The following is a 25,803-nucleotide window of genomic DNA, read 5'->3' as shown; positions in this document are numbered from 1 at the left end:
CTATCGTGTGGCTCCCCGGCAGGGGTGGCAGTGGATCTTTGAAACTACCATCTTGTTGTATGGTTTGGATGGTGTTCCTGGTTGTGTAGTCCCCTAGATTAATTTTCTGGCCCCCTTGAGCATTCTAATTTTTTTTTTCATGAATTCCTTTTCTGCCGAACAACCTAGAGTTACTCTGTTGATTGCAACTGGGGGCCCTGTGCCACACACCAAGGTTCCTGAAGCGCTCTCCCACCCTGCAGGCTCTGCACGTCTCATTCTCAGTGGAGTCCCTCCAAATGTTTTGCATTTTTTCTTTTGCCATATTTTCTAGGTGTCTATTTTATCAGTATTTGGCACTCCCTCCCCAAAATCATTTTTAATGTTTTGGCCTCCCAAAGATTTTGAATAATACAGTCTTTGTCATCGTCTGCCTAAGCCTTACATACATCTTTAGGAGAAAAGAAGAAACGTGTAGGCGTGGACTGTGTGACTGAAATGCAACAAATGATGGATTAAAAAACATTCATTTCTTGATTTGGAGTGACAGTGATGTAGATCATAAGGGGTAGTGGTATTAATGATCTCGGTGTACTCTGCAGAATTAAATCATGATTTTAGTTTCTGCTAAAATATCTTTAATAAATGCACACAACTATAAAGCTTTTTGAAAATTTATGAAAATTTGAGGAAATCAAATAAATGCAGTACATTTTATAGCATTTTTTCCTCCTCCAGAATAGGGTACAGGGTATGGCCCAGACAAGAACAATTAATATTTTTTGAACTAAATTGAACTAGCTCCTGGTAGGAGGAAATAAATAAATGCCTGTAGATCTGAGAACAGTGAATCAAAGGGACACTCGGAAACCATCCAAGAGGCAGATAGCTCTCCAGGGAGACACCGACTTCCTATATAACCTAGAAAGCTAAGTCTCAGAGAAATGCAAATCAAAACCACAATGAGATACCATCTCACGCCAGTTAGAATGGCAATCATTAAAGTCAGGAAACGACAGATGCTGGAGAAGATGTGGAGAAATAGGAATGCTTTTACACTGTTGGTGGGAGTGTAAATTGGTTCGACCACTGTGGAAGACAGTGTGGTGATTCCTCGAAGATCTAGAACTAGAATTACGATTTTACCCAGCAATTCCATTACTGGGTGTATACCCAAAGATTACAAATCATGCTAGTATGAAAGCACATGCACATGTATGTTTATTGCGGCACTGTTCACAATTGCAAATACTTAGAACCAACCCACATGTCCATCAATGATAGACTGGATTAAGAAAATGTGGCACATATATACCATGGAATACTACGCAGCTATAAAAAAGGATGAGTTCATGTCCTTTGCAGGGACATGGATGCAGCTGGAAACCATCTTTCTCAGAAAACCAAACACCGCATGTTCTCACTCATAGGTGGGAAATGAACAATTAGATCACTTGGACACAGGGCGGGGAACATCACACACCGGGGCCTGTCGAGGGGTAGGGGGCTGGGGGAGGGGTAGCATTAGGAGAATTGCCTAATGTAAATGATGAGTTGATGGGTGCAGCACACCAACATGGCACGTGTATACCTATGTATCAAACCTGCACGTTGTGCACATGTACCCTGGAACTTAAAGTATCATTAAAAAATCAAAAAGCTAAGTCTCATTAGGGATTCAAAATATACTGAAGTTTGAGAAGAAATGCTCACTTAGATATTAAGCAAATATGTCTGTTCAGAGAGCTATGCAACAAAGCCCTTGGACTAAAATTAGTGAGATGCAGTCTTAGCAAAATCTTGTTAATTAAGAAATCTAGGTGAGTTTTTTTAATGCAGGCTCATATTTTCCCATAGTGTTTGTAGCCTTCTCAGATCTTTTATTTATTCATTTATTCATTTGCTTCTTTATTTACTTAGCTACCAGGCAGTGAGTACTCACTACATGTCAGGTTCTAGAAATGCTCCTTGGTAAACTGGCCCTGCCTGAATGGCTGCTGTGACAGCTCTCTGAAAGGGATGTGAGCAGGAACGAGAGGATGCCAGCCAGAAGTCCAGGCTTATGAGATAGAGGAATATCCTTGACCTTTGGAAATGGAGGGATGAAGCCACTCTCTGGAACACCTCGGCAGAGAGAGAAAAATGAGCTGAGTCCAGGAAAACATTGGAGAGAAATTTATGGATTGTTGGAAATGTAAAGAAACAACTTAAAACGTGCTTGAAGAGCTCAGCTTTTTATCTTAAATTCCATGAATTTATTATGTTCCAGAGAGTCAGGAGATTTGAAGTGTAATTTTGCCATCTGAATGCCACAATCATTTAATATTGTCAGTTTTCATTAAGTTTCTTCAGTGAGTTACTGCCTGCTCAAGATGAAACAAATGACAGCAATTACTCCAGGGCCCTTCCATACCCACCCCCAACCCTTACACATGACTTCTACCATTTTTTGGTCACCCTGCTAGCTGCCTTTTTGTGACTCTTACCCTTGGTATCTCTACACTATGTGAGATTGACTTCACCTTGGACAAGTGGGCACATTAACCATGTATTTTGCCAGAGAGACCCAAATGCTCAGTACTGGCCTCTGGGTATTAACATGCAAACCAATTCACATGGGACAATTTGTTCACTGGGCCAAAGGTTTTTTGTCTGTTTTTCTGTACGTCAGATTATACCACTCTTAGGTTTGGAATCCTCCAATGACTTTTCATTTTACTCAGAATGAAACCCGAAGTCTTGGGTTTTATTGGAAAGGTGTTCAAAGGGTGCCGGGTAGCCTGGTCTCCCTCTTACTTCATCTCAACTCTCCCTTTCATTCTACCTTTCGCTGACCCTGCCACATGCAAAGCTTGTTCCCGTCCCAGGCCTCTGTACCTGCTGTCTACTCTTCCTGGACATTCCTCAAGTCACCGGCATTGCTCAGGCTCTCTGCGCAAGTGTTTTCTTATCAGAGAAGCCACCGCTGGCTTCCCTAAACTGGCCATCCCCTCACCCTTAGCACTCTATTCTCCTAGCCACCTCATTTTTCATTCATAGCACCTATCACCACCACCTACTGCACAAGCCATGTTTTATTACTGTCTGTCTCTCTGAGACAGACACAAAGGAAAAAAGAACAAATGGTCTTTCCCGGAAGGAAGATTTTTTTTCTTTTTTCCTTTGTCACCTTACAATGGCAGCTTCTTGAAGGCAGCAGCTTTGATTTATTCACTATGTATTCCCTGCCCTTGAATCAGTCTCTGGCACATACTGGGCCTCTATAGAGATGTGACAAATGAAAGAACATGTGAATGAGCAAGTGAACACAACTGGTCATTCATTTGACCACATGTGTCTTTGTTCCACAGTATTGAGATGTCCCTGTTTTCGCTGAGGCCCCAGAACCATTTTGCCACTGTGGACCTGCTCCTAAAGAGACCACAAAGAGTTTGAGTCTACAATAGTAAGCAAAGCCTGAGAACAACAAAAGAAAAGTAACGTTGAGAAATAGAGGCTGTGAGGCAGCAAGTCGGCTTCACGGACCAGGGATCACCGTCTTGGTGATGTGTCATTCATTTATTCCCTCATTCCTTCAGCACACATTTACTGGCATTTCCTCCACACCCACTGACATCCCAAACAAGTTACTTTTCATGGTCATCTGCCAACCAAGTGAACAGAGCCAGAAAGGTTCAGAATGCTGAACCAAGTTTCCCTCGCATTGGCCAAATCAATGCATTCCAGTGTCACAAAGGAAACAAGAACAAATTGTCTTTCCCTGAGGGAAGATTTTCTTTTTCCTATATGATATTGGAATGTATGGAATCGTGCAACACAGAAGCAGCTCCTCAATCGTTACTAGGTAAAAGATTGACATTTTCTGACACCTTTCTTGATTATGTAGGCGTATCACAGGGCCTACAGACCCACAGGCTGATTGCTTTAAAAAATAATGAAATTGTACTGAATTTCCTCTTAACTCATTGTATTCTTACTCATCTGGCTCCTCAAAGGAACTGGTTTTGGGGGGCGGGTTGGATAGGGTTCTGAGAAGAGGGCCACTCACCCGTCCCACCCCGCATGGCTCCAACAAGGCTCTCCCTCTAGCTCACCCTCGGTCTTTCCTCATCTTCATTTCACTTCTCTTGAAAACCATTCCCTTACTGCTGTGAACACTCTTTAAACCGTTACTTTATTTGGAGAATTCTTTAAGAACTGGTTCATCTCTTGAGTCAATACTGCACTAATCACATGCATTATCTCCCCCAGATTACCTTTCACAGTTGGTTCAGTTTCAATTCCCAAGTCCATTTTATTTGAGAAACATGTTGGCATGATAGCGATTTACCATTGTCACCACAGAGGCCTGTAAAGTAGAAGCTCCTCGACGTGTTTGTAGAAATACAGATACTTGCTTGGACAGGTTGACCTCAAAATCTACCTCACTTTTTTGCTGGGGAGGTGAACCTTCTGCCAGAGACTGGCTGAGAGATCTCGGGTTAGTGCTCCGAGTCTCCGTTCCTCTGCTGTCAAAGAGGGATGACCATCATAGTTTCCATATGCCTCCAAGGCTGTCTTGAGGTTTGTTTTGGTTTGGTTATGGGGTGTTTTCTAAGTCACTGCACGGTGACCAGTCTCTCAAAGGGAAAATACGAAATGAAGTACTGTACTTTCCTTGAGATATAATAAAAAACTTGGAAGGTTTCCTTGTTTTGATTCAACATCAGATGGCTTTATTTTATTGTTAGTGTAACTTAATATGTTACGTCTTTTAAATTAGTTCACATTCAACTTGGATAAAGGAAATAAAAGTTTGTAGAGGTGTTCAAAGTATTTTTCAGGCTTCTTAAATGTGTGGTTATTACCACCATTCTTGGAAATCACATTAGTTCATGGATGTCTCCAGAGAGATTGAGAGAGATGATTGACTTGCAGGGCCACACATCAAGACGGTCAGGGAGCAAGGATGGAAATTCATGAGTCTTTGAGTTGCTATCCTACCTCTAACCGTAAGGCTAGATAGCCTCTTTTTTTTTTTTTTTTTTAATTACTTTCATCTAATAATTTAAAAATTGCCATCAGGGACGCTGTCACAGGACAAAGCAAGGAGGACATACCCACTTATATATAAATCTTTGAGCAGCCCTACTGACATGGGAATTTCTCATAATGTTCTGTGGGGGAAGTGCCAAGAAGGTAATTAAAATTGCTATCATACCTTTAGGCTACTGCAAACTGCCGGGTTTCTTGAAGGTCAGTCATGTAAGGAGAGGTTCTGTGCTTACAAAAATAGGTCTGGCATTCTTTACAGAATTACAAAGTGCGTGTGCGCTCTGGCTTAGAAATATAGAAGCTTGATTAAAAACTATAGAGCAGTAACTTCCAAAGAGACGCTTGGAAAATGCCAGGGAATGTGAACCTAGCTAGATGTATAAGATGTTGACAGTAGGCTCAGATAGGGTTAGAAATGCACTATGGAAATACTGCTGGGTCTTGGGTAGTTGACGTGGATGCTGTGCAGGAAGGTGGAAGGACTTTGGAGTGAGCAAGCTGGAAACCAAATCTTGGCTAGTATCTTAGGGAAGGTTACTTAACCTCTGTGAGCCCTGGCTTCTCTACCCACAAAGTAGGGGAAAATAATAACAAGATATGGTATATAAAGGACACAGCCCTGTCACTGAGGACATACTGAGGCAGTCCCTCACTCAAGGACTCGGTCTCATCAGTGACAAGAAACAGCGCTGGAATAGCTTATGAGAATCCGAGCCTTCTTCGCCACTTATTTATGTCTAATATTTACAAGAATGAAGGAGACCTAAAAGTTGACAATAATATGGCTCCACTGCCATCCTCTTAGAATTAATTAGGTGCTTTATTTATTGACTTACGTATCTATTTATTCTTTGAGAAACCAACCGAGTCCAGAACAAATGGCAAATCAGGGCTTAGAGGAGAAATGAGTAAACTTCAACAATTTATTCGGGTCTTTAGGTTCATTTTAAACTCTTGTGATTAACAGATTCAACCAATATGATAAGTGCAATGTGTTTTACCTGTGGGGAATGAATTTGAAGCCCACTGAAGCCACAGCTGGGTGAAGTTCAGTTCAGGCCTGGCCAGGTTTCTAAAGCAAGTATTTATGTGTTCATCACAATGAACCTGACTGACAGGCAAAGCTATGAGGATGGATATAAAAGGTGTTTCATGATTCAAGAGTGAAATGCCCTGAGCTGTGATTGTGTTCTGGGAGCAAGTCAAGGGAGCCCAGACCCTCTGTGTAGGATCCAGCAGAGCCTCCGTGCACCCTTGCTATATCAAGGTTTCCATGCCCTTTCCAGGATCCCCAGAGGATGCCACTTCATAGTTAGCCAGATATTGAGGGAACTTACCCCTAAGGTCCTGATTTAGAACATTTCCTGATGAGCATAAGGGTACAGTTCATCCATCCTCATACCCACAGTCAAGGCAGTGGCCTGGTCAGACTCTGGGCCAACCAAGATGAGCACTTCACTAGGACAATGGTCTATGCTTTAGGAAGATCAGCCCTAAGATGTGGGAGTTTATTCTCAGAATTTCTCGTGAGTTCCAAAAAAGGGAAATGCTTACCTGAAGCAGACCAATAGTCTATCTGGTGTGATTGAAACTGGGGATGGCCAGTATGTGACATCTGCCTTTCCCTTTCATTCACAAATGCTACATCTTTCCCCCTTGTGCCTGGACTGAAATCTTCCCAACCACTACTAATTGATCAAGCTCACAGTTAAACTGAATCCTGTTTTCAGGTCTGAGATGCACAACTTCTGGAAAACAACTGGAAATCAGAGAGGAATCAGCTGGCAGCTGTGTCAAATAGCAAGAAGGCACATTTGAGCCATTGAACTATTTTCTCAACTACAATTGCCAATTCCAGTCTCCATTAAATAAACGCTATCCTATATGACACTGAGTTAACCATAAAACTTAGCAATTTTTCCCTTTTTCCCAAATTATTTTATCTCCTTTTTGATACAAGCAGTTTCCTTAGTAATTAACCTAACCTAACTCTACAAATTCTTTAGGTGTCATCCTTGTTAACTTCCCTTCTTTCCCCACCTCCATGTAACTTACCAGCAAATCAATTCCATCTCTAAAATACGTCCACCTACTCCTCTGCATTTTCATCAACACCCTCTCCATCCAGGCGCAATTTTGTCTCCAGGGTTCCTGTGCAACATCCTCCTTCCTAACTGGGTTTTTCACCTCTAGTTGTGCCTCTTTAAATCCATTCTCCATCCAGCAGCAGTGGCAACACTGATTTTTTTTTTTTTTTTTTTTTTTTTTTTTTGAGCGTAGTCTCACTCTGTCACCCAGGCTGGAGTGTAGTGGTGTGATAATAGCTCAATAGCTTCTAGACTCAAGCAATCCTCCTGCCCCAGCCTGCCGAGTAGCTAAGCCTACAGGCATGTATCACCATACTCGGCTGATTTTAAAAATGTTTTGAGAGAGACAGGATCTCACTATTTGCCCAGCCTAGTCTTGAACACCTGGACTCAAGAGATCCTCCAGCCTCAGCCTTCCAAAACACTAGAATTACAGGTGTGATCTACCACACCTGGCCAACTGATAGTCCTAAAGTGGAAATCAGATCACATCATTATCCTTTTTTAGGCCATTTGTTTTCTATTACCAGAGTAAAACCCAGACTCTTTACTGCGGCCAGCAAGTCCCTGCCTATCTTGGCAACTTCACCTGCACCACTGTTTCGTTGTTCCTTCTGCTCTAGACTCATGGTCCTATCTCCTTCCTCTCTGCAAAACATTCACTTAGAGACCTGAGAGAAACCAAGCATAGCCAGACCTTATAGTAGCAGGCGATATTTTACAGTGAAGGCTGAAGGGGGGAAAAAAATGGGAAATAAAAACAGAAAAAATGCTATCTTATTTTATAGCCAGCCAATCTGTTTTCCTCTTACAGGGGCTCCAGGCAGACATATTCTAATGTTTTAGGACAATTAGAAATCTTGCTTTGATGCCTGGCAAAATACAGGTTGCACATTAAGAGGAGCATGTATTGCATGGCCAAGTTGCCAGTATGCATTTGGTTGCCCTGAGCATCTTCAAGCATTTGTGTTTGTCCTGCATGCAGCACAGAAAACTTCCTCTTCTTCCAGTCAAAGGGCAAGACCCCAGAGAAATTCATATGCAATTTAAGTGTGTTCTTGGTCAGGATAGCTATTTGCATTCAAAGGAAGACATTTCTGAAGCATTCCTTTCAGAATTCCAATTAGAGATTTAAAACACACGCACGTAAATGAGAACGCTTTAAAACGAGGTGTAGAACCATATTGAGGTTACTAACTTAATAATGTTTGAGCCATCAAATAAATATTCCATAGTAGTTCATAACACATTTTAAGTTATGTCTAGGTTGGTTTGGGTTAATAGTCCCTTTAATCATTCCAATGAGGCTTCCTTCTTGCCAAGCTATATTCTCTTTCCATTTAGCCTCATCACACTACTGTATATTTTTTATGGGCTCCCTAAAATTGGTGCTAAGGGAGTCAGCTGTGTCCAGGAAAGAAAAGAGTTTATCTGTGACTCTGAATCCATGTATTGATTCCACAAAGATTGAAGAGCACCTATGGTGTACCAGGCACTAGGCGGACTGAGCACCAGGACAAGGCACAGACTCCTCCTTGTAAGAGTCTATGATCTGGTTAGGCGTTACCAGGCAATTTGCATGCAGAGCATAACTGATCAGGAAAGGGGTTGAAGCAGTACAGCATGTTTCAGGAAGGTGTCCGGGAGTGTTGTATGGACACAAGGAAAAGTCAGAATAAGCCAGGCAGAGGAGTGGGTGTCCCCAGCAGAAGAAAGAGCCTGAGCAAAGACCCAGAGGGGGTGAGTGCCCAGGCAGCGTGAGCATCCCAGCTGCGCCAGCCTCCATCAGATGTTATATTTTGAGCTCGTGAGCCCCCATTCACCTGAGTCGCAGGTTCCCAGATTTTTATTCCCCTAGCTCACCTGTGGGGCACACTTTTGTCATTCTCAGACTTCAATTTCGAATAAGAAATCTTTAAGAGGCATCCCCCAGCCCCCACCCCCAACCCCCACAAAAAAAGTATTTTTTATCTTGCCAGGGCTAGATTCAAATAATGAGGATGTTGTGAAGTATGAAATGCACAGCCAATGGGAATGTAATTTAAAAGAAACTTATTTTAATAACTGAATAACCCTGGACTTATAAAACAATTTAGGGCCAAAAAGAGTAACCTTAATTTTTTTCACTTGTCCTTCACTGCATTTTTCTAGAACATAAGCTTTACCAGGGCAAGAACCTTTGTTTTGCCTCACTAATGTTTCCCAACTGCTAGAATGTAAGCACATAATAGTCATTCAGTAAATATTTGTTGACTACATAAGAAACGTTATGGGGGCTATTATGTTCTATGGAGGTTTCCCATATCCTGGGAAATCTTGATTATCAAGGACCATGGTGGTCCTTGAAAGATGAGGGAGGGTTTCCCCAGAATGGACAACAGCAGTTCTAGTACGGCAAATAAACCAAGGACAAGGCTGTTAAAAAAGAGCAGTGTGTGGACAGAGAGAACATAGAACAAAGGATTTCAATACATTATTCTGTCCCACACAGTACTGTGCAATCATTTCAATCATTCTTCATTCACAAGCCAGTCAAGAAAAAACTCCTAAGAGAAGCCCAAGGACTCAGGGCCAAATGCCCAGCACTGGCAACATTTGCCCACACTTCCGTGACAGTACGTAGAAAGCAAGGAACCTTGGCCTGGCACGTTGGTTGCTTCAGGCTCACTTTGGCTGGAAGGCAGAGAGCCTCAGTCCTTGCCAGCACTGGTTTGAATCCTAAGTGAACTCCCCTGGCTTCGGGGCAAATCTTTCTGGTGTGTGAACCCTTCAACCTCCTGCCACCGCAAGGCTTTCTTCTACTCTCACCTCAAACCCCTAGGAAACTTCTCTGAAACTTCAAAAGTTACTCACTCAGACACTGCTTTGTTGGTTGGAATATAAATGTCCAAGAGTCTTGACATCTTCTATGGGGATCTTTAAAGAAGACTTCAGAGAAAGAGCTCTCCTGCTTTGAGAATTTCCCACATAATAAGTGAAAATAATTTCCCCTTTCTATACGTCTCTTTTCTCATCCAGAGGGACTGGTATATTAAAAGGCCTGAGAGCGTGCCAGTGAATATACTCACAAGCCTGTGCTGTGCCTTGGAGCCACGGAGCCAGAGATGGTGTGGTCGCCGGCATCCTCCAGCTCCTTTCGGCCCTTACATGACAATATATGGACACTGTCACTTGGAAATCAGACTCTGTTCTTTGGGAGTAGATGATCATTTTCCTTTTATGAGGATGAAATCAGTTTTTATAAAGAAGAAACAAAAATCTTTTATGAAATTAAAATCTGAAACAGCATCTTACTTCTGGACATGGCGTCTTCTATTTTACAGGCCATGTTTATCCTACATTGTGTATAGAATCGGGGATAAGGGTTGGAGTTAAAAGGAAAAACTTAGAAGTCGGTGAGTGCCCACCCCTCCACTGAAAGATAAGAGAACGGAAGAATTTTAACTGTTGTCCCAAAACCCACACAGAGGAAAAAGCATTGAGAAAAAAATAAGAGAATGTTTTGAGTCTGATCATCAGCTTATGAGTAATGTAAAATAACAGCACTTACCTCATAGAGCTTTGGAGAGGATTAAGGGAAATGACACCACAGCCCAGTTACTGGCACATAGTAACTGCTACATAAGCGAGCTCACTTGGTTAGTAGCTAAGGAGATAACCACAGCTCTGGCCCAAACGAGTGGCTTTCAATCGCAGCTGTGGATCAGAATCATCTGGGATGTTTTTTCAAAAATGCTCAAGCCTAGGCCCAGCTGTGGACATTCTGAGTTAATTGCTCTGGGGTGAGGCCCAGTTTAGGTACAGCTGACCTCACCAGGTGATTCTGACCAGCCGAGGTTGAAAATCGCTGCTGTAGGTGGTCCAAGAACAAAAACAAAGACCATGTACCCTTATGACTGAATACATACCAGGCAGATGGTAAACAGGGGAGGAAGAGGGAGAGAAAGGGGGAAAAAGGGAGAACAGCAGAATGAGAGAAGAAAATTTTAAATAGTATAGTATGGTTTAAAAACAAGTTTGAAAATGACATCTTTTGTCAATAGCAAGTGTGTGGTTGCTACAAAAGATAATAATGCCCAACCTAATTGAAATGAAGCAATTACTAAGTCTTAATAAGAGTCTTATTAAAACAACGGAGTTTTCATCTGTCCTTGTGGCTAGGGAGACCTGTTGACACAGCTAAAAGACATAGGAAAACACACCCAGATTAACAAGGGGGCAGTCATTTAATGCAGAAATCCAGTTAACATAAAGAGACGGAGGTTGAACAACAGGTCTTCAAACAATACTGCATAGTGTCACGAGTTAGCTCTTAAGCACGTTTGATCTGTTTATCTTAATGATTTCAATTCCAGTACAAAGACGGAGAAGAGACTTCAATTAAAAAAAAAAAACAATAAGGCAACAGAAGAAGAATCTTCCTGTGACAAGGAACATCCACAAATAATGCACAAATATTTGGTGCTGACACAATAAGACACCATCAGGACAAGTTCTGAAGATGCTGCATTAAAATTTAACAAGCATGATACAATGACAAGAAAATTATACTCGCTTTGTTACGAATCCTTTTGCAAATAGAAATGACTCTCAGGTAATTGTTATATACAAACTTTCTGAAATAAATGGAAATCATACAAATTTTTCCATTGCAGTTTCTTTTTTCTCTACACCTAGAAATGTCCCATGGCACTGCTCCCTATTCTCACAGTCAAAGCATAAATAGTCATTAAAGCACTTGAATCCACAGTAGTCTTGTCCTTAGAAAGGTTGGGAGGTTTTGCATGATTTTCTATCAGTAATCCAGAAAGGGCTGGCAGGCAACAGGTTGGAATGTAAAAGACCGCTTTGTGCTTGGAATCCTGAACTCCGCGCCGTTCCCCTCAGGGAGTCGCTCGCACTATGGACAGGCCCAGTGCGTACAGTCATACCGTGGAGTCTCTGCCAGACTTTAGCTGTGCAATCTTGGTCCGGCTAATAAACGGATAAGCGATGCAGAGACCTCCAGCTGCCACAATAAAGCCTAAACTGCACCAGGCGCAAAAGATGGACCAGCTGTAACCATGTTCCACATCGGCAGGCAGGCTATAAATTAGCTTCGGGAGCCGGTTCAAATCATAAGAGATACTGGCGGCATAAGTACAGAGGGAAATGGTGCAAAATATCCCTATAAATAATACAAAGAGAACAGAATGATTAGTTACAGTTTGCCTGTTACAAGACAAATGCCAGACAGGCCTTTATGAAAATCAGATCAACCATTGAGGCGGTCACTCCAAATTCACAAATGATCTGTAATTCTTTTACTTGAATTAATTCATTTGACAAACATTGGTAACACTTCTGTGTGCCAGATCCTACACTAGGGAGTGGAGACGCAGGAGTGAAAAAGATAGGAAAATTCTGATAACCTGCATTATTCAGAATTATCTAATTCGAATGGTTATATATATTGGAATTCATTTGTTTATTATTAAAAGCAAAAGTTGTATTTTTAAAAGAAAAACTTCTATCATCAAATCAAGCACAAAATAGTTTTCATTTTCCTTCACTCTCCACCTATTTTCATACACTTATTCTGTTATAATCATTATACAAAGTATGCTTTCTTTTTCAATTAACATTATCATAAGTATTTATCATGTTGCCTTAAATAATATTTTAGATGAATTCATACAAGTAGCTAAATCTTTTTTGTTAAGGCATAGTCTTACATATACCAGGGCCTCAACAAATGGGTTTTTTCAATGAATGAATGCTTTTAAATAGTATAAATTAAGTCCAGCAATATGGAATTGGTGTAAAATAGCTGACTAAGGAGATCATCCACTTTCACCATTCAAAATGGAGGCAACTGGAGTGACATAAGGAATACGGACAGACCCAAAGCATTGCTTTTTAGACCAATGCGTGTGTATGTAATTTTCCCTCTGCAACACTAAAATCAGAACTGATTTTAAAAATGCTTCATAAGCCCCAAACACAGGATTTTTAGTACTCAAGTCATGTGGATATAGGTGCTTCTATTCTACCACAGTGGACCCTCAAGATGCTCCTTTTGGATAGGCAGAGGATCAGAATGTGGTGAATAATAAAAACAGAAACTGGCACCCAATCAAGTATCAGAATGTCCAGTTCTGTTCTGAATCCTACACATCTCTTCTTCATGTCTGGTTTATCCTGCATACAACAGAGATAACATTTATTGGCTGGAAAATTCCTTTGGCATCCTTACAGATACATGTAGCATCTCCACTGGAAACAGACACAGATTTTGAAACTGAAAAGAGAGAGCTAAAAGAAGCAGATTACCTCTCCAACCCCTCAAAGCTCCCCACCCCCTACCCACCACCCTTTTTTAACCTATAGCTTTGGAGATTAGAAACGCTAGCAGAAAAACAAATTCAGAGCAGGCAGCAATTTGGAAGAAATAAAGACTACCTTAATGCCATCTTTAAAATGTTAGAATTCTGCCTCCATTCAAATCATGTAAGATCACACTGCCTGAATCCTTTTCCAAATGTGCATTTAGAAAATAAATGTCCTAAATTAAAAGGACACTTGATCTGAGATAATTTGATATTTCCTACTCTGCTTAATTCTGCATTTAAACTCTAAAGTGATTCTGTTTTACTAAAAAGGATAAAATCTTTTCTTCTGACTTCTTGCTCCAATTTATTATAGCAAACATATCACTTTGAGTTCTCAAAGAGAAAAACTGAGATGGAAATAATTCTCTCATAAAGTAATGGACCATTCAAAAAAGAATACTCCACTTTTCTCAAACCTTGTGAAAAGCAAATGTTCTTAGATCTACACAAATGTTTTCACTGGCACCAAAACAAAGGCAGTTTTTATTTAAAACAAAGCCCTTTTAATAAATGCTGGTAGTAGAACAATAGGCAGTTAGAAAAAAATAATCTTTGGAGCATCAACAAGTAAAACAGAATAATAGAACAAAGACATCTTCACAGGAAAAACAACTTTATTCTGCATTTCGCTGTTTGCACACAGCTGAACGCCTAAAAGCAAGCATTTTTACAAGTAACATAGTTTTAATGACCTATGAAAGCTTGAGTTCAAACCTAAACTTTTAAGCATCCTTTGATGTCTAAGTGCGTTGGGTTGGGATGTGAGAAGTAAGTATTCTAGTTTCCAGCTCTACCAAACACTGTGCAAACTTGAAATTACCTAACCTCTCTGAGCCTTGGTTTCTTCATCTAGGAAAAAAAGAGTAGGAAACTTGATTACTGAAGTCCCTAAAAGTGTCAAATTTCTGTGATTCTGTTATTCCAAAATGAAACATGAAACAAGAACATTTATTAAAACTTCCTAGTGAATCTAGTACTCAGCTTATGCAATTAAATGAAAATGGAATGTCCTATGTATTTATCTTTCTATATATACTCCCTTTGATTTTACACTTAACATTTATTTTATTAGCTCCTCTCGCCTGCCAACCCCATAAAATTGCTTTTCATGACATGAATTCTATCATTACACCACCGGTTCATACTGAATAGAAAAGAATTATAAGAAAGAATCTAATCTGAGGATTTAACCAGAATGATTTCTCTCTGCCCTCAATGTCATGGATGGTTGTGCTTTTCCTGGGGAATTGATTTGTGCTTACCTCATGGACACTGCGAATGATGTCACTAATAGAATTTTTCTTTGTCCAAGTTGCCAGAGCACTGACGCTCCCTAAAGCTAAATCTATAGCCCACCATGAGCAAAAGCATGGGATTTCATGGCATGCTTTTGGCTTCTAATCTCACTCTTGGATCCATCTTGCCTTGGAAACCTGATTATCCCTTTGCCTTACTTTATTTATTTGTATTAATTTAAGTGGCATCTCTATGCCAGTTAAGTTTTTTCGGAACAGGGCATGCATCAAACTTTGATGCAGACTTGTTTTATTTATTGTTGCTTTTATTCACTCAGCTGAGCGTGGTGGAGAGGAGGCCTATCAGCCCACAAGTATGTCCCCTCTCTATCCATCCCCCTTCCTACAAATGCCCCTATAGCTTGCCCTTCCGTAACATCTCTTCTCCTTTCAAAGTGCTCTCGAAGTTGTTCTTAGTAAGAGGAAAGCAGGGCAGGAAAGAGTGACAAGAAAACCATATTTAGGAGCTCTTCCTTTTCAGACCCTCACATTTCTAAGAATGTTTGCACATGCATAGCTGCCACCACTATGATTTGTGAGATGGGCAGGAATGTGTGATGATTACAACGAAATGTACTAAGAGGAGAAAAGCATTGTTTCCAACTTTTCCAACAAGCTTTTGTAAAAGAAGCCTAACCCATTCAAGATATTTTTAAAAACAAAACAAAAAATCCTAAATTCAAAGACATCAAGAAAAAGCATTGTTTGAAATGATGAAAGCATTCTTACTCTAGCTGAATTAATAGTTTTAGGTCAATGTTGAGAGTGTAGAATTCTCCGTTAGGTTCCACATACATATCTTACAGTACTCATATGCATGAGTTTGCCAGAGCTGCCATAAGCAACTACCACAGACTGGGTGGCTTAAACAACAGAACTTTGTTTTCCCACGATTCTAGAGGCTACAGTCTAAGGTCAAGGTGTCAGTGGGGTTGGCTTTTTAAACTGAGGACTCTCTCCTTGGCTTGTCAATGGCCATGTTCTCCCTGTGTCTTCACACAGTCTCTCCTCTATCACCACGATCAAATCTCCTCTTCTTATAAGGACAGCAGTCATACCGAATTAGGGCCCATCCATATCACTTCATTGTTACTTAATTTTCTCTTTAAAGACCCTTTTTCCAAATACTGTCACATTCTGAGGTAGGGGGCGAAGACATCAACAAATGTATTTGAGGGGACACAAAGCCCATAACGTTCCGCACACGTGTGTGTGTGTGTGTGTGTGTACTCATGCACGAAATATATTTTTAGCTTTTTTATAGGTTTTAGCAAGATTGTACTATTCTAGGTGTTACTCAATAAGTTATTCAACAATTATCGAGTATCTACCATGTCCCAAACCTAGTTCTGGTATATTAGAGATAGTTAAGTTTCATGAGCTCTTTTTGGTCACAGCTGGACTCAGTTCAACACTGATGTGGTCAGGAACTTCAAGCAATCTCTCCACTCTACCTTCCTGTATGCATCTCAGGAAGAGGTCACAGAGATCTCTTAGACTTCCCATAAGTTCTGCGTGGAGTCCAACAGAACTGGGCACACGGAGTCAAGAAAACCTGAATGAAACTGAATTCTGCCATACGTTGAGTTCTACCAACTTAAGAGTCAGTTCGTCACAAATTACCCCAAGTAGGGATTACCTATGTAGCAAGTTATTTCTGATAATGCTGCATTTTCATTGGCAGCAATCTAATTAATGCAAGGTATGTGAAAGGAGTATGGAAGCATTAATAAGGCATCACCTCTGCATTCTGAAAGTTCAAAATCTAATGGTCCTTCCTGAAGATCCATGGGGAGAAAGGTGGTCTCTCCTCCATTCTTCTCTGAGGCTCTCCCTTCCTTTCCACTTCTCCCCTGCCTAGCTGATACTCTTCAGCCAGCTGGTGGCCCCCAGAGAGAGAGAGAGAGAGAGGTTCCTGAGTCCTGAGCTCGGTCCTTACTACTGCCGGCAGCATCTTCAAAAAAGTGAATAAATTACTGGTTTCCTGACAAGTCCTGCATGCAACTACTTTTCTTATAAAATATTAAAAGGTTTTCTGCCAATATTCATAATTAGAAGATACCACGATATCACAGAATTATAGGGCTAGAAGGGATATTTTCACATCAGGACAGAAGTAAATTTATGCTACCATCCCCACAATCATCAACCTAATTTCCTACCCTAAAATCTTCATGGTGCCAGCTGGTAAGATGCAATTAGGGTAACGGGGCCCATTCTTTTGATCACCATGTTTTAATGTGCTTAAAAGACTGAAAGGAGTGAAAGTTGCTTCACCCTGTTTAGCCTGCTTGATAAATAATGTAACTACAACACCCAAAGGCATGAACATTGATTTTTTTTCCCCTACTCCTTCAAAAGGTGGCCTGCCCATCCTTCTGATCTCTTTGGTCTTCCTTCAAATGCCTCATGCTAGTTTTCACACAGATTACTCAAAAAGCCATTCCTATATTGTCCTAACTGACTGGCAGAACTAACAGAGAGAAATAAACTCTTAAACACACACACACACACACACACACACACACACACACAATGCAATTCCTAAATCCCAAAAGCATCCAATCTGAAAGACTGAAGCAATCTTTTTAGTGGCAAATCCTGGCCTGGTCTGACATAGGCTATTCTAGTTCTTAATGATCCCATTTAGTGTGAATATTCATGTGTTTAACTACAGGAATGTTAATGTATTTGATTTTAAGATGCCACCCCAGATCTTGCTGAGGATGTTAAGTAACACAGGATATATGCACCGTGTTACTCTTCTAAAATAAAATTTTTTAAATCCTGAATTACAAAACACACCTGGCCCCCAAGGTTATAGAAAAAGTATCATGGACCTGTAGTTTCAGGTCATAATCAACGGATAATCTAGATAATTCAATACACCTACCATGGTGGAGTCTTTTTTTTTTTTTTTTTTTTTGGATTCATTGAAACAAAAGAATGAATAACCAGTGTGGGTGGGTGTTAACTGTCCCTGGAGCTCTGCTAGGGCTGCCTGGACTCTGTCTTCTCTGTCTCTGCTGTCAGGAAGGGAGTGTTTCATGCTGTGTGTGATCTTCCAGTTGGCCACTCAAGGCGCAGCCTGTGAAGGTGAATGAATTTGGTGAGCAGTGAGACCCCCACCAAGGGAGGCCCAAGCTTTATCCATTTTTTAAGACTCCTAGTGAATTAAAAAAATACTAAAAATCCTACAACAGAGACCTAAAAAAGTGTTTAAAACTGTTTGCACTGAATAACCTTTTAAAAGATTTATAACTTAAATTATAATATTTATTATATCCATCTAATAGAATGCATCACTTAATAATATAGGTGGAAATATTCATTCACAGTACACTGAAAGCAGTATAGTCTAGTAATGGGCAGAAGCCTAAAGCTGGAAGATGAAAGTCTTATCCCCTCAATCGCCTGTGTATGCTTCTGTGCCTGTGTGTGTGTAACCTCAGAGGGTGTGACATCCAAAGTCTAAATTGAAGGCCCGTGGGCGATGTGCAGGCTGGCCCTGGCTCTCTGGGAGGACCCTTGCATGGCCCCAGGGAAGAGAAAAGGGGGTGAGACCTGGCTCCAGATGTGCATCGACAGTCAGCAGGGCTGCTGTGTCACATGTGGTAATCAAGACCTGTCTGTGCAATCAATAAGGCAGAAGGAGAAAGATTGTTCCAACGTTTCCATTTTAACCGCCCAACCTGTCACATGGTTGATGTTCTTCATTTGAAAGTTTAGCTAATAAGTTCAGGCAGAGAATGAAGATGGCAGAGCATTAGAAGGGGCTAAGTTTAGCATCAAAACTCTGTGGGAAGGATGCTGAGTTGAGTGGCTAAAGACACTCTGCTTAATTAAAATCTATTCTTTTAACCCTTTTTTTGCTCTCATCTCCTGCATATGAACGTTCTACAGCTAATTTATCTCATGCAATAGATTGACGTGGTTGTCTCAGTGTTTGCAAAGGAAATTTCAAGGCATTATTTGTAGTAACAAAAACAAAACAAACCCCCCTGAATCCCATAGCAACAGAACAGGTGAATCCAGCATAGCATATCCACTCCACGGAAAAACATGTTTCTCCTCTCCCTGTCTTCCATCCCCTCCCCTTTTCTTATCCTTCCTTTTCCTTTCTTCTTTGCTTACAATGAAGCAAATACATGACAAGATTTGGTCCAGAATAAGGAAAATATTGAAAAAAGGTTTTTTTGTTTTCAGGTGATGAGGTCTGTAAGTGGATTCCCCCTTAATTTCAATAATGTTGTTTGGGCAACCGAAACTAAACAAAACAACAGAACAATGTTAACAATGTTAGGTTGTATCTATTAGTCCTTCAGAACTGGTCATCAAACTTCAAGTTTATTATTTGGGTTTTTGTTGTTGTTGTTGTTGGTGGTGGTGGTGGTGGTGGTGGTGGTTTCTGTTGTGGGTATTGCTTTGCTTGTTTTGATGTTGCCTAACAATTACATAGGAGCTTCCCATGCTCGATCCTGAGGACTCCTGAGCTCCTCTGGTCCAGAGGTACAATCCACACATGGATCCAAAACAAGGGTTGAGAACAGGAAGAGGTAGAGCTGGCCCAGGAAACTCCTGCCTCTCCTCTGTGCCCACCTGCCATTGAACCTTCAACTTCCTTTCATTTAAAACCAGACTGGCCCCTCAGTCTCCCAAGGAGCACTCAGTAGGCTTTCACGGTCTTGAAATTTATTTTAGTTCTAACAATTGTTAGAATCTTTAGTTCTAACAAAAGTTGTAACAAATCCCCTGACAAGGGGAGTGGTATGGGGCCTTTCCAGGGTTGGGAGGCAACACGTCTGTACCTCTTCGATATTTATGGAGACACGAGTCAGAGAAATGGGGGCTTAAATAAAGGGAGAGAAGAAAACAGGGGAGATTTTTAAGTAATCACTAAGCCCCAGCAGAAGCATAAAGGAATCCTCTGTGCAGTGCAGTCCTCTCTGATTCTTTGTTGCCCTTGTCTGCTTTACTCTATAATTTGGATTTTAAATGCATCCCTTGGGCAGGAACCCAGTGGCTGGTCTTGAGGGTCCAAATCCGCCTCTAAAACCTCAGAAACTAACATTTTAGCCTCCCTGTGCTACAGTCCTGGTGGCCACTGTGTATTCACCAAAATCCAGAAAACCTAAATTGGTTTTCTGCTCGGAACTAGGCAGGATCCATGTGACTTCTGAATGTTCCAGGATGCTGGTGATGATGCCCCACATTCCAGATCACTGCCAATTGCAGCACCATTTCGTGGAGTGGGACAGGGACGAGTGGGAGTTCGAAGGAAGGATCCCTGCCTGAGAAGTGGGTTCCTTAAGGCTGCAGGGTGGTTGACGATGCCAGAGGGCAAAGCACCCCCGATCTGTCAGCCCTCAGAGACAGTCAGTCAGCAAACAGTGACAGCCCTGGTGGGGTGTGGCTGCCTCCTGTTAACACAGGCGTAATTAGGTGACCCATTACAGTGAGAAGCGCTAGGAAATCTAGGCGTGGTCACTTGAATAACAGAATTCCAGGCAAGTGGAAATAAGCCTATTTAAAATGGCTCTCTATCTAGGGGAATATTCGTTCTGTTGCTGAGTATACTTTGTGAAACTGTTAATGCCCAGTTAATTTGGCATTCACTAATCATTAATACAGGAGTTTTCTGTGAAGGAGAAGAAGAAAGGAAAGATTTCTTCCCTGAAGCTACCGTCGGTCAGTGTTAGCCGTCGACTCAGCACCTGGCACCTTTTTAGACAAAACTACCCTTTAGCTGTTACTCAAAAACATCCTAGCCCTGTCTCCACACCCCCACCCTTTCCAATCTCTTGTTTAAAAATCAAGTCACTCCTTTGCTTCTAACCTTCTAGGGGCATCTGTCACCCTTAGCTTCAAATCCAAGCTCTCCACCATGACCAACAAAGCCCTGAAGCTTTGGCCACTGCCCACTTCCCCCACCTCATGTGATACTATCCTGTCCCTCACTCCCTCCAGCCCCACTGGCCGCTTCTCTCTGGTTTGGCACTAGTGGTTTCCTCAGTCTGCTGCGCTCTTCCCACCACCGGCTGCTTCTCAGGAATTAGCTCAGAAATCGCCACCTCAGCAAGATCTTCCCTGAGTCTCTATTTCACCCTGTTTCTTTTCTTCACAGCTTTTATCACACCACAAATCATTGTTTATGTCTCTCCACAATAAAAATGAACAAGGATTTTGCCTGCCTTATTCATTGTGTGTCTTTAGCACTCACAGCAGTGCCTCGTACATAGTAAGTCCTCAAAGGATATCTGTGGAGTAAAATGAATGAGTGTTGTGTATGTAAAAATGACAACATCACTAAAGCATGACCTTTGAATTGACATCCAGCCAGGGGATGGGTTGCAATGATCTATCCCCCTCTGTCTTTGAGGGCACCTCATAAGCAATGGCCCATGTTTGCCAAGAGTCCAGGCCAGGGTTTGGGGCACAGTATGAAATAAGGAACAGAAAACGGGGCGTGGTGGCTCATGCCTGTAATCCCAGCACTTTGGGAGGCTGAGGAGGGGGGATCACCTGAGGTCAGGAGTTCAAGACCAGCCTGGCCAACATGGTGAAACACTACTAAAACTACAAAAATTAGCCAGGTGTGGTGGCACATGCCTGTAGTCCCAGCTACTCAGGAGGCTGAGGCAGGAGAATCACTGGAATCCAGGAGACAGAGGTTGCAGTGGGTTAAGATCACACCACTACACTCCAGCCTGGGTGACAGAGTGAGACTCCATCTCAAAAAAAGAAAGAAGAGCAAAAAAACAGACTGGGCTCATTTTAGAGATTAAACCCAAGACACTTCCATCTAACCTACTAACAGGCCACAATGGGGATATGGAGAATGCATTTTTCACACCACTATTTTCCTTAAATTCTGTATTTCCCAGCAAAGCCAAAATGACCTTCTGGTTGCTTTTCTAAAGGTGAAAACAAAATTAACAGGGAGATAACAAAGCGACACTAGCTAGCCGCATGCAGAGCAGCCTTCACCTTGGCAGGGACAGACGGCCTGAGACGTGCAGCCTACCTGTCATGAGGAACAGCAGTCCAGCCACGTGCTGGGTCAAGCTCTCCTCCCAGAAGAAACTGACCGTGGCCACAATGCAGCCGCAGAGAAGGACGGCTACGGCCATGCCCAGGAAGCCAGCAGTGATTCTTCTTAAATCTAATCTCAAAACAGACACAGACATTCACAATCAGAATTCAGGAAAGTCATTAAGAATTAGAGAATTAGGGCTTTGTATACCTTGTGAAAATTAGTAAGTTACATGGACAGGCTTAGAGCCTACAGGGCGAGGAGGCTTAGGGAATACTCTTCCCAGGCACTCCATAAGAGGACTAATGGGGTGTAACCAAGGGAGGGTCAGACTCTACCCTCTCTGAGTCCATGGAGAAGTCCACACCAAGTGGAGAATAGACTAGAGGACAAGCCCAGGATAGACCTGAGTAACAGATGTCAAATGACTTAAACCAAGAGTGAGGTGGGTTTGAGAAATATCTGTTAGCCTTAACAGAGCAATAGAAATGTAGGTTAACCAAAAACCACCTGCACCCCAAAAACTATTGAAATTTTAAAAACGAAAAAAAAAGAAATGTAGGTTACCCCCACGGTAGTGGCTGTACTTAATCTGGCTTAGGAGAAAGAGCCTAAAAAAGCTATTGTGAAATAGGGTTTTATCTGATCAACACAGATGCCAATTATTTCCTTCTTCATTTACATCTACTCCTGCCTATTTTCAAAAACGATTTGAGAAAGTGAAGGTAATTGTGGTGACTGGAACAGTGGTGCAAAGTGCACACAGGACACATGTGCTCATAAACACCCTTTCCTCTGAAACATCTGCTCATAAATGCCTTCACCCCTAAAGCATAGATCCCACAACCTGGGCATCCATTTACCCAGGTGAAGGAGGTACTATTCCAATAGGATAAGTCTCCACTATACAGTGGCCCAACCGTCAAGTTTGGCCTATTGCAAAATCACAACTGTGATTACTGAGCCAGAAATCCAGCTCTTTCCCCACCTCCCTGGCAAAACCAAGAGGCAGGCTGACTACAGGTACCTGGACACACATTGCCTCCAACTACTAAACCGGCACTTACCTTGCCTACCTTCCAGCTATTTTACTTTTCCTATTTTCTTCCTTGTTTTTAAAAAAATACTTTTTAGTTTTTTTTATTTACCTTACAGCTCCATCTCAAAGGATTTTTTTTAACAAATCTAACTTTAAAAATTGTTAGCTAAATTTCAATCATCCTTCTTAAAACAACACATCCCAAGCATACATCTGCTGCCCCCAAGGCCAGGTAACAGGTGTGGGCAAATGCACGTGGATCATGCACACCTGTGTACACATGGGGCCAAGACAAGGTGCACATCACACTGTTTGAAGTGTGGGATGCTCTGCTAAAGTGAAAGTGCCCATGCAGCCATCACTTTATTGTGTGGCTCCTGGGCATTAGGGGTGGCTTCATCGAGGATGGATTACAGTAGCTTCCAGTCTTGCTCTTAGCATCTTAGCCACAGAGAGACCATCCCTTTTTTAAAGGGGGATTTCTCATTTCCAGTTCAGAGCATCCAAATTAAAAGAGAGTATTTCTGCCTAGAAGAAGAAATGTGGACACCAATGAACAAGGGGCCAGGGGCAGTGATAATATGAAGATGCGGAGTTTAGTGTTAAGGGTATAAGTAGTTTTTGAGACATCCACATCTGAGCAGGGGAAATGTAGTAATGGTTCAGTCACTATTATCTTACAGCCTACCAAATTTCCTGTGGTTTGAGTAATAGTCTATTTTCTGTGACTCTGAAAAGGCACAAGGTTCAGATATAATCCACATGGGATTTGCATTAGTACCAGTCATGTTAAGCTTACACAGTAAATGTGCTACAAATCACCAAGTGTGACTTTCTTAGAAATAGACATGCATGCGACTGCTGAAAGCATCTTTCCATGAGAACTCCAAAAAGGATTAAAAGAAGAATCTTCAAATATTGCTTGCTGGGCAATCACAGGCTACAAACTATTAAAGAGCTATGGTTCTTTTTCAGGCTCCTATGATGATCTTTTCTTCCCTGACCTCAGCCAGTAACTACATAGCTCTCTGGAAAGATGATTAAGTCTTAAAGTTGCCCGTCATAATATGTATAATATTAGACCACTGCTCTGGCAATATCAGAAGAGCTTCCATTTATATGTTTGAGATTCAGAACAGAGCCTTTTAATCCTCAGAGAGATTGACTTACAGAATAAGACTGATTAGTTTTCCACAGTAGCTTTGGCCACCAAACAAGATCCTGAAGTCCTCATTACTTATTTCATTGGAAAATGACAATGTCAATCTCTGATGGGGGCAAAGACCAAAAAAATCACTTTAGTTTTTTGTTTTGGGGAGCTATCTATCATCAGGCAGCTTAAAGCAACAGTTTTTAGGTAAATATCAGCCCTCTTTAGTTTCACACTGCGTGATCCTTTCTAGAGTTTCACATTTTCCTGACAGTGAAAAAGAGTAGTTCCTTTCATTGAGATGTAGACACCCTCTGAGAAAATTATGACATACACTCATAAAGGTATTTTAGCAGAAATACAAAGGTTGGAGATAAACACAGTAGCTAAAATAAATATTGTATATACAAAACAAAAATAAGAGCCCTAACATATAATCTCCTTGGTTTACTAAGACAAGGGATACAGCAGGTCCTTACATCCAATGACTCGGCAAACAAAAGATTCAGTAGGCAGCTGTGGACAGATGCCACCAGGGCAGACTGTCTCACAAGACCTCATACCAGGTTTCCACACATTTTATTTTTAAGCAAACTGTGTCCACAGCATAGGGAAATGATCCTCTGAGTCTCTGACTACATCGGATTGGGCCCAGAGGCTTACAGAGGATAAGAACAACATCCTGCTGTCTAGATGTGAGAGGGGTGGTCGGAATTTTGTTCAGAAAGACACCATTTCCTCTCTGAACCTGTCCTGGAAATACTTACGAAGCAGGTGCCACTCATCTTGCTGTATGGTCTTGGTTAAATTAAAAGGAATGTTTCGTAAGCGGATGGGCTGGGAAAAGTGGTACTTGATGGCCGTGCATCGCTGCGCAATACCTTGAAGGAAATAAGAAACGCGATTTACGAGTCTGCTTATTTGTAACAGAATTCTGAGACCTGAGGCAGAATACTGTAACCTAACCTGGGTTGAATGGGAGATGAGATAAGAATCTCCTGATTCAGAGCAATGAAAACCTAAAACATAAAATAATGTTTAAAATCAGGTTTCATTTTTTAATGTATTAAATTGTATAAGGATCTATACTCCCCTAATTGTTTTCCGATACGGAGTTTGTTTTACCTAAACACAAAACTCCTCAAGGAGAAATGGCCTAAAAGTACACAGATGGTTGGGAAAATCAGCTTAGAATTTTAAATTAGCACAGATAAATCACATATCTGAATCTGATCCAGTCTCAAACTCTCAAATGGGTAGCCTCATGAAGTTCATTATGAAGTGTGTTATTTGGAAACCAGAAGACATTTTTCCATAAAGATAACCTTCCACATGGTTTAGGTGGTTATTATATCTCCAGACAACCCTCAAAAGCCTATTTAACCCTAGTGCAGCTGATATAATTCCTTAATAAAATTATACTGACCTGAATTCTAGATCTTGAGAAAAAGGGTAATACTGAAAGTAGAAACAAGAAAGAAAATAATTTTCCTCCCCTATCTGGTTGAATGGCCAGCTCCAGGCACAATATTTTGACATGGGCAGGTGTACACATTGGTTAATCTAGTAACTCTCTACCTCCTCACACCCACCTCACACACCCATGTTTTACTGCATAAATTAACATGGGTCCATTATTCTCTTCTCCTAAAGGCTTCTGAATTTCATGAAAAGTATCTACTCTGTCTTAAAATTTATAAAACTTATAAAATGTTCTTCTCTCACTTTAAATCATCTTGGCCAGTTGTTTGGATAAATGCAATCTGATTAAACTAATTTTTTAAAAAGCATGAGTGACTGTTAGTCCTTTAACAC

The 25,803-nt window shown here is 41.3% G+C and overlaps 2 protein-coding genes across 5 annotated transcripts in view; one reads left to right on the top strand and one right to left on the bottom strand.

Annotated features, from left to right (window-relative positions):
• The window catches only part of THUMPD2 (THUMP domain 2 tRNA and snRNA guanosine methyltransferase), a 69,419-nt gene extending 48,483 nt beyond the window's left edge, over positions 1-20,936 (top strand). For 2 of the 4 annotated variants that reach the window (XM_073022936.1, XM_073022935.1), the window contains exon 11: positions 11,456-11,738. The gene's annotated coding sequence lies outside the window, so the exon portion shown is untranslated. Of the gene's footprint in view, positions 1-11,455; positions 11,739-20,397 lie in introns of those variants that run through there. The other 2 variants (XM_038006838.2, XM_038006839.2) reach the window with 2 other exon arrangements.
• Positions 11,632-25,803, bottom strand: part of TMEM178A (transmembrane protein 178A) — a 51,648-nt gene continuing 37,476 nt past the window's right edge. The window contains exons 2-4 of the mRNA XM_007970865.3: positions 24,756-24,869; positions 21,791-21,928; positions 11,632-12,267 (exon numbers count right to left, since the gene is read on the bottom strand). Coding sequence (XP_007969056.1) covers positions 12,026-12,267; positions 21,791-21,928; positions 24,756-24,869 — 494 coding nt within the window. The 3' untranslated portion in view covers positions 11,632-12,025. The remainder of the gene's footprint in view (positions 12,268-21,790; positions 21,929-24,755; positions 24,870-25,803) is intronic.

The sequence above is a fragment of the Chlorocebus sabaeus genome, chromosome 14, assembly GCF_047675955.1.
Source record: "Chlorocebus sabaeus isolate Y175 chromosome 14, mChlSab1.0.hap1, whole genome shotgun sequence".
Lineage (NCBI taxonomy): Eukaryota > Metazoa > Chordata > Mammalia > Primates > Cercopithecidae > Chlorocebus > Chlorocebus sabaeus.
This window is presented reverse-complemented; position numbering and strand designations above follow the sequence as displayed.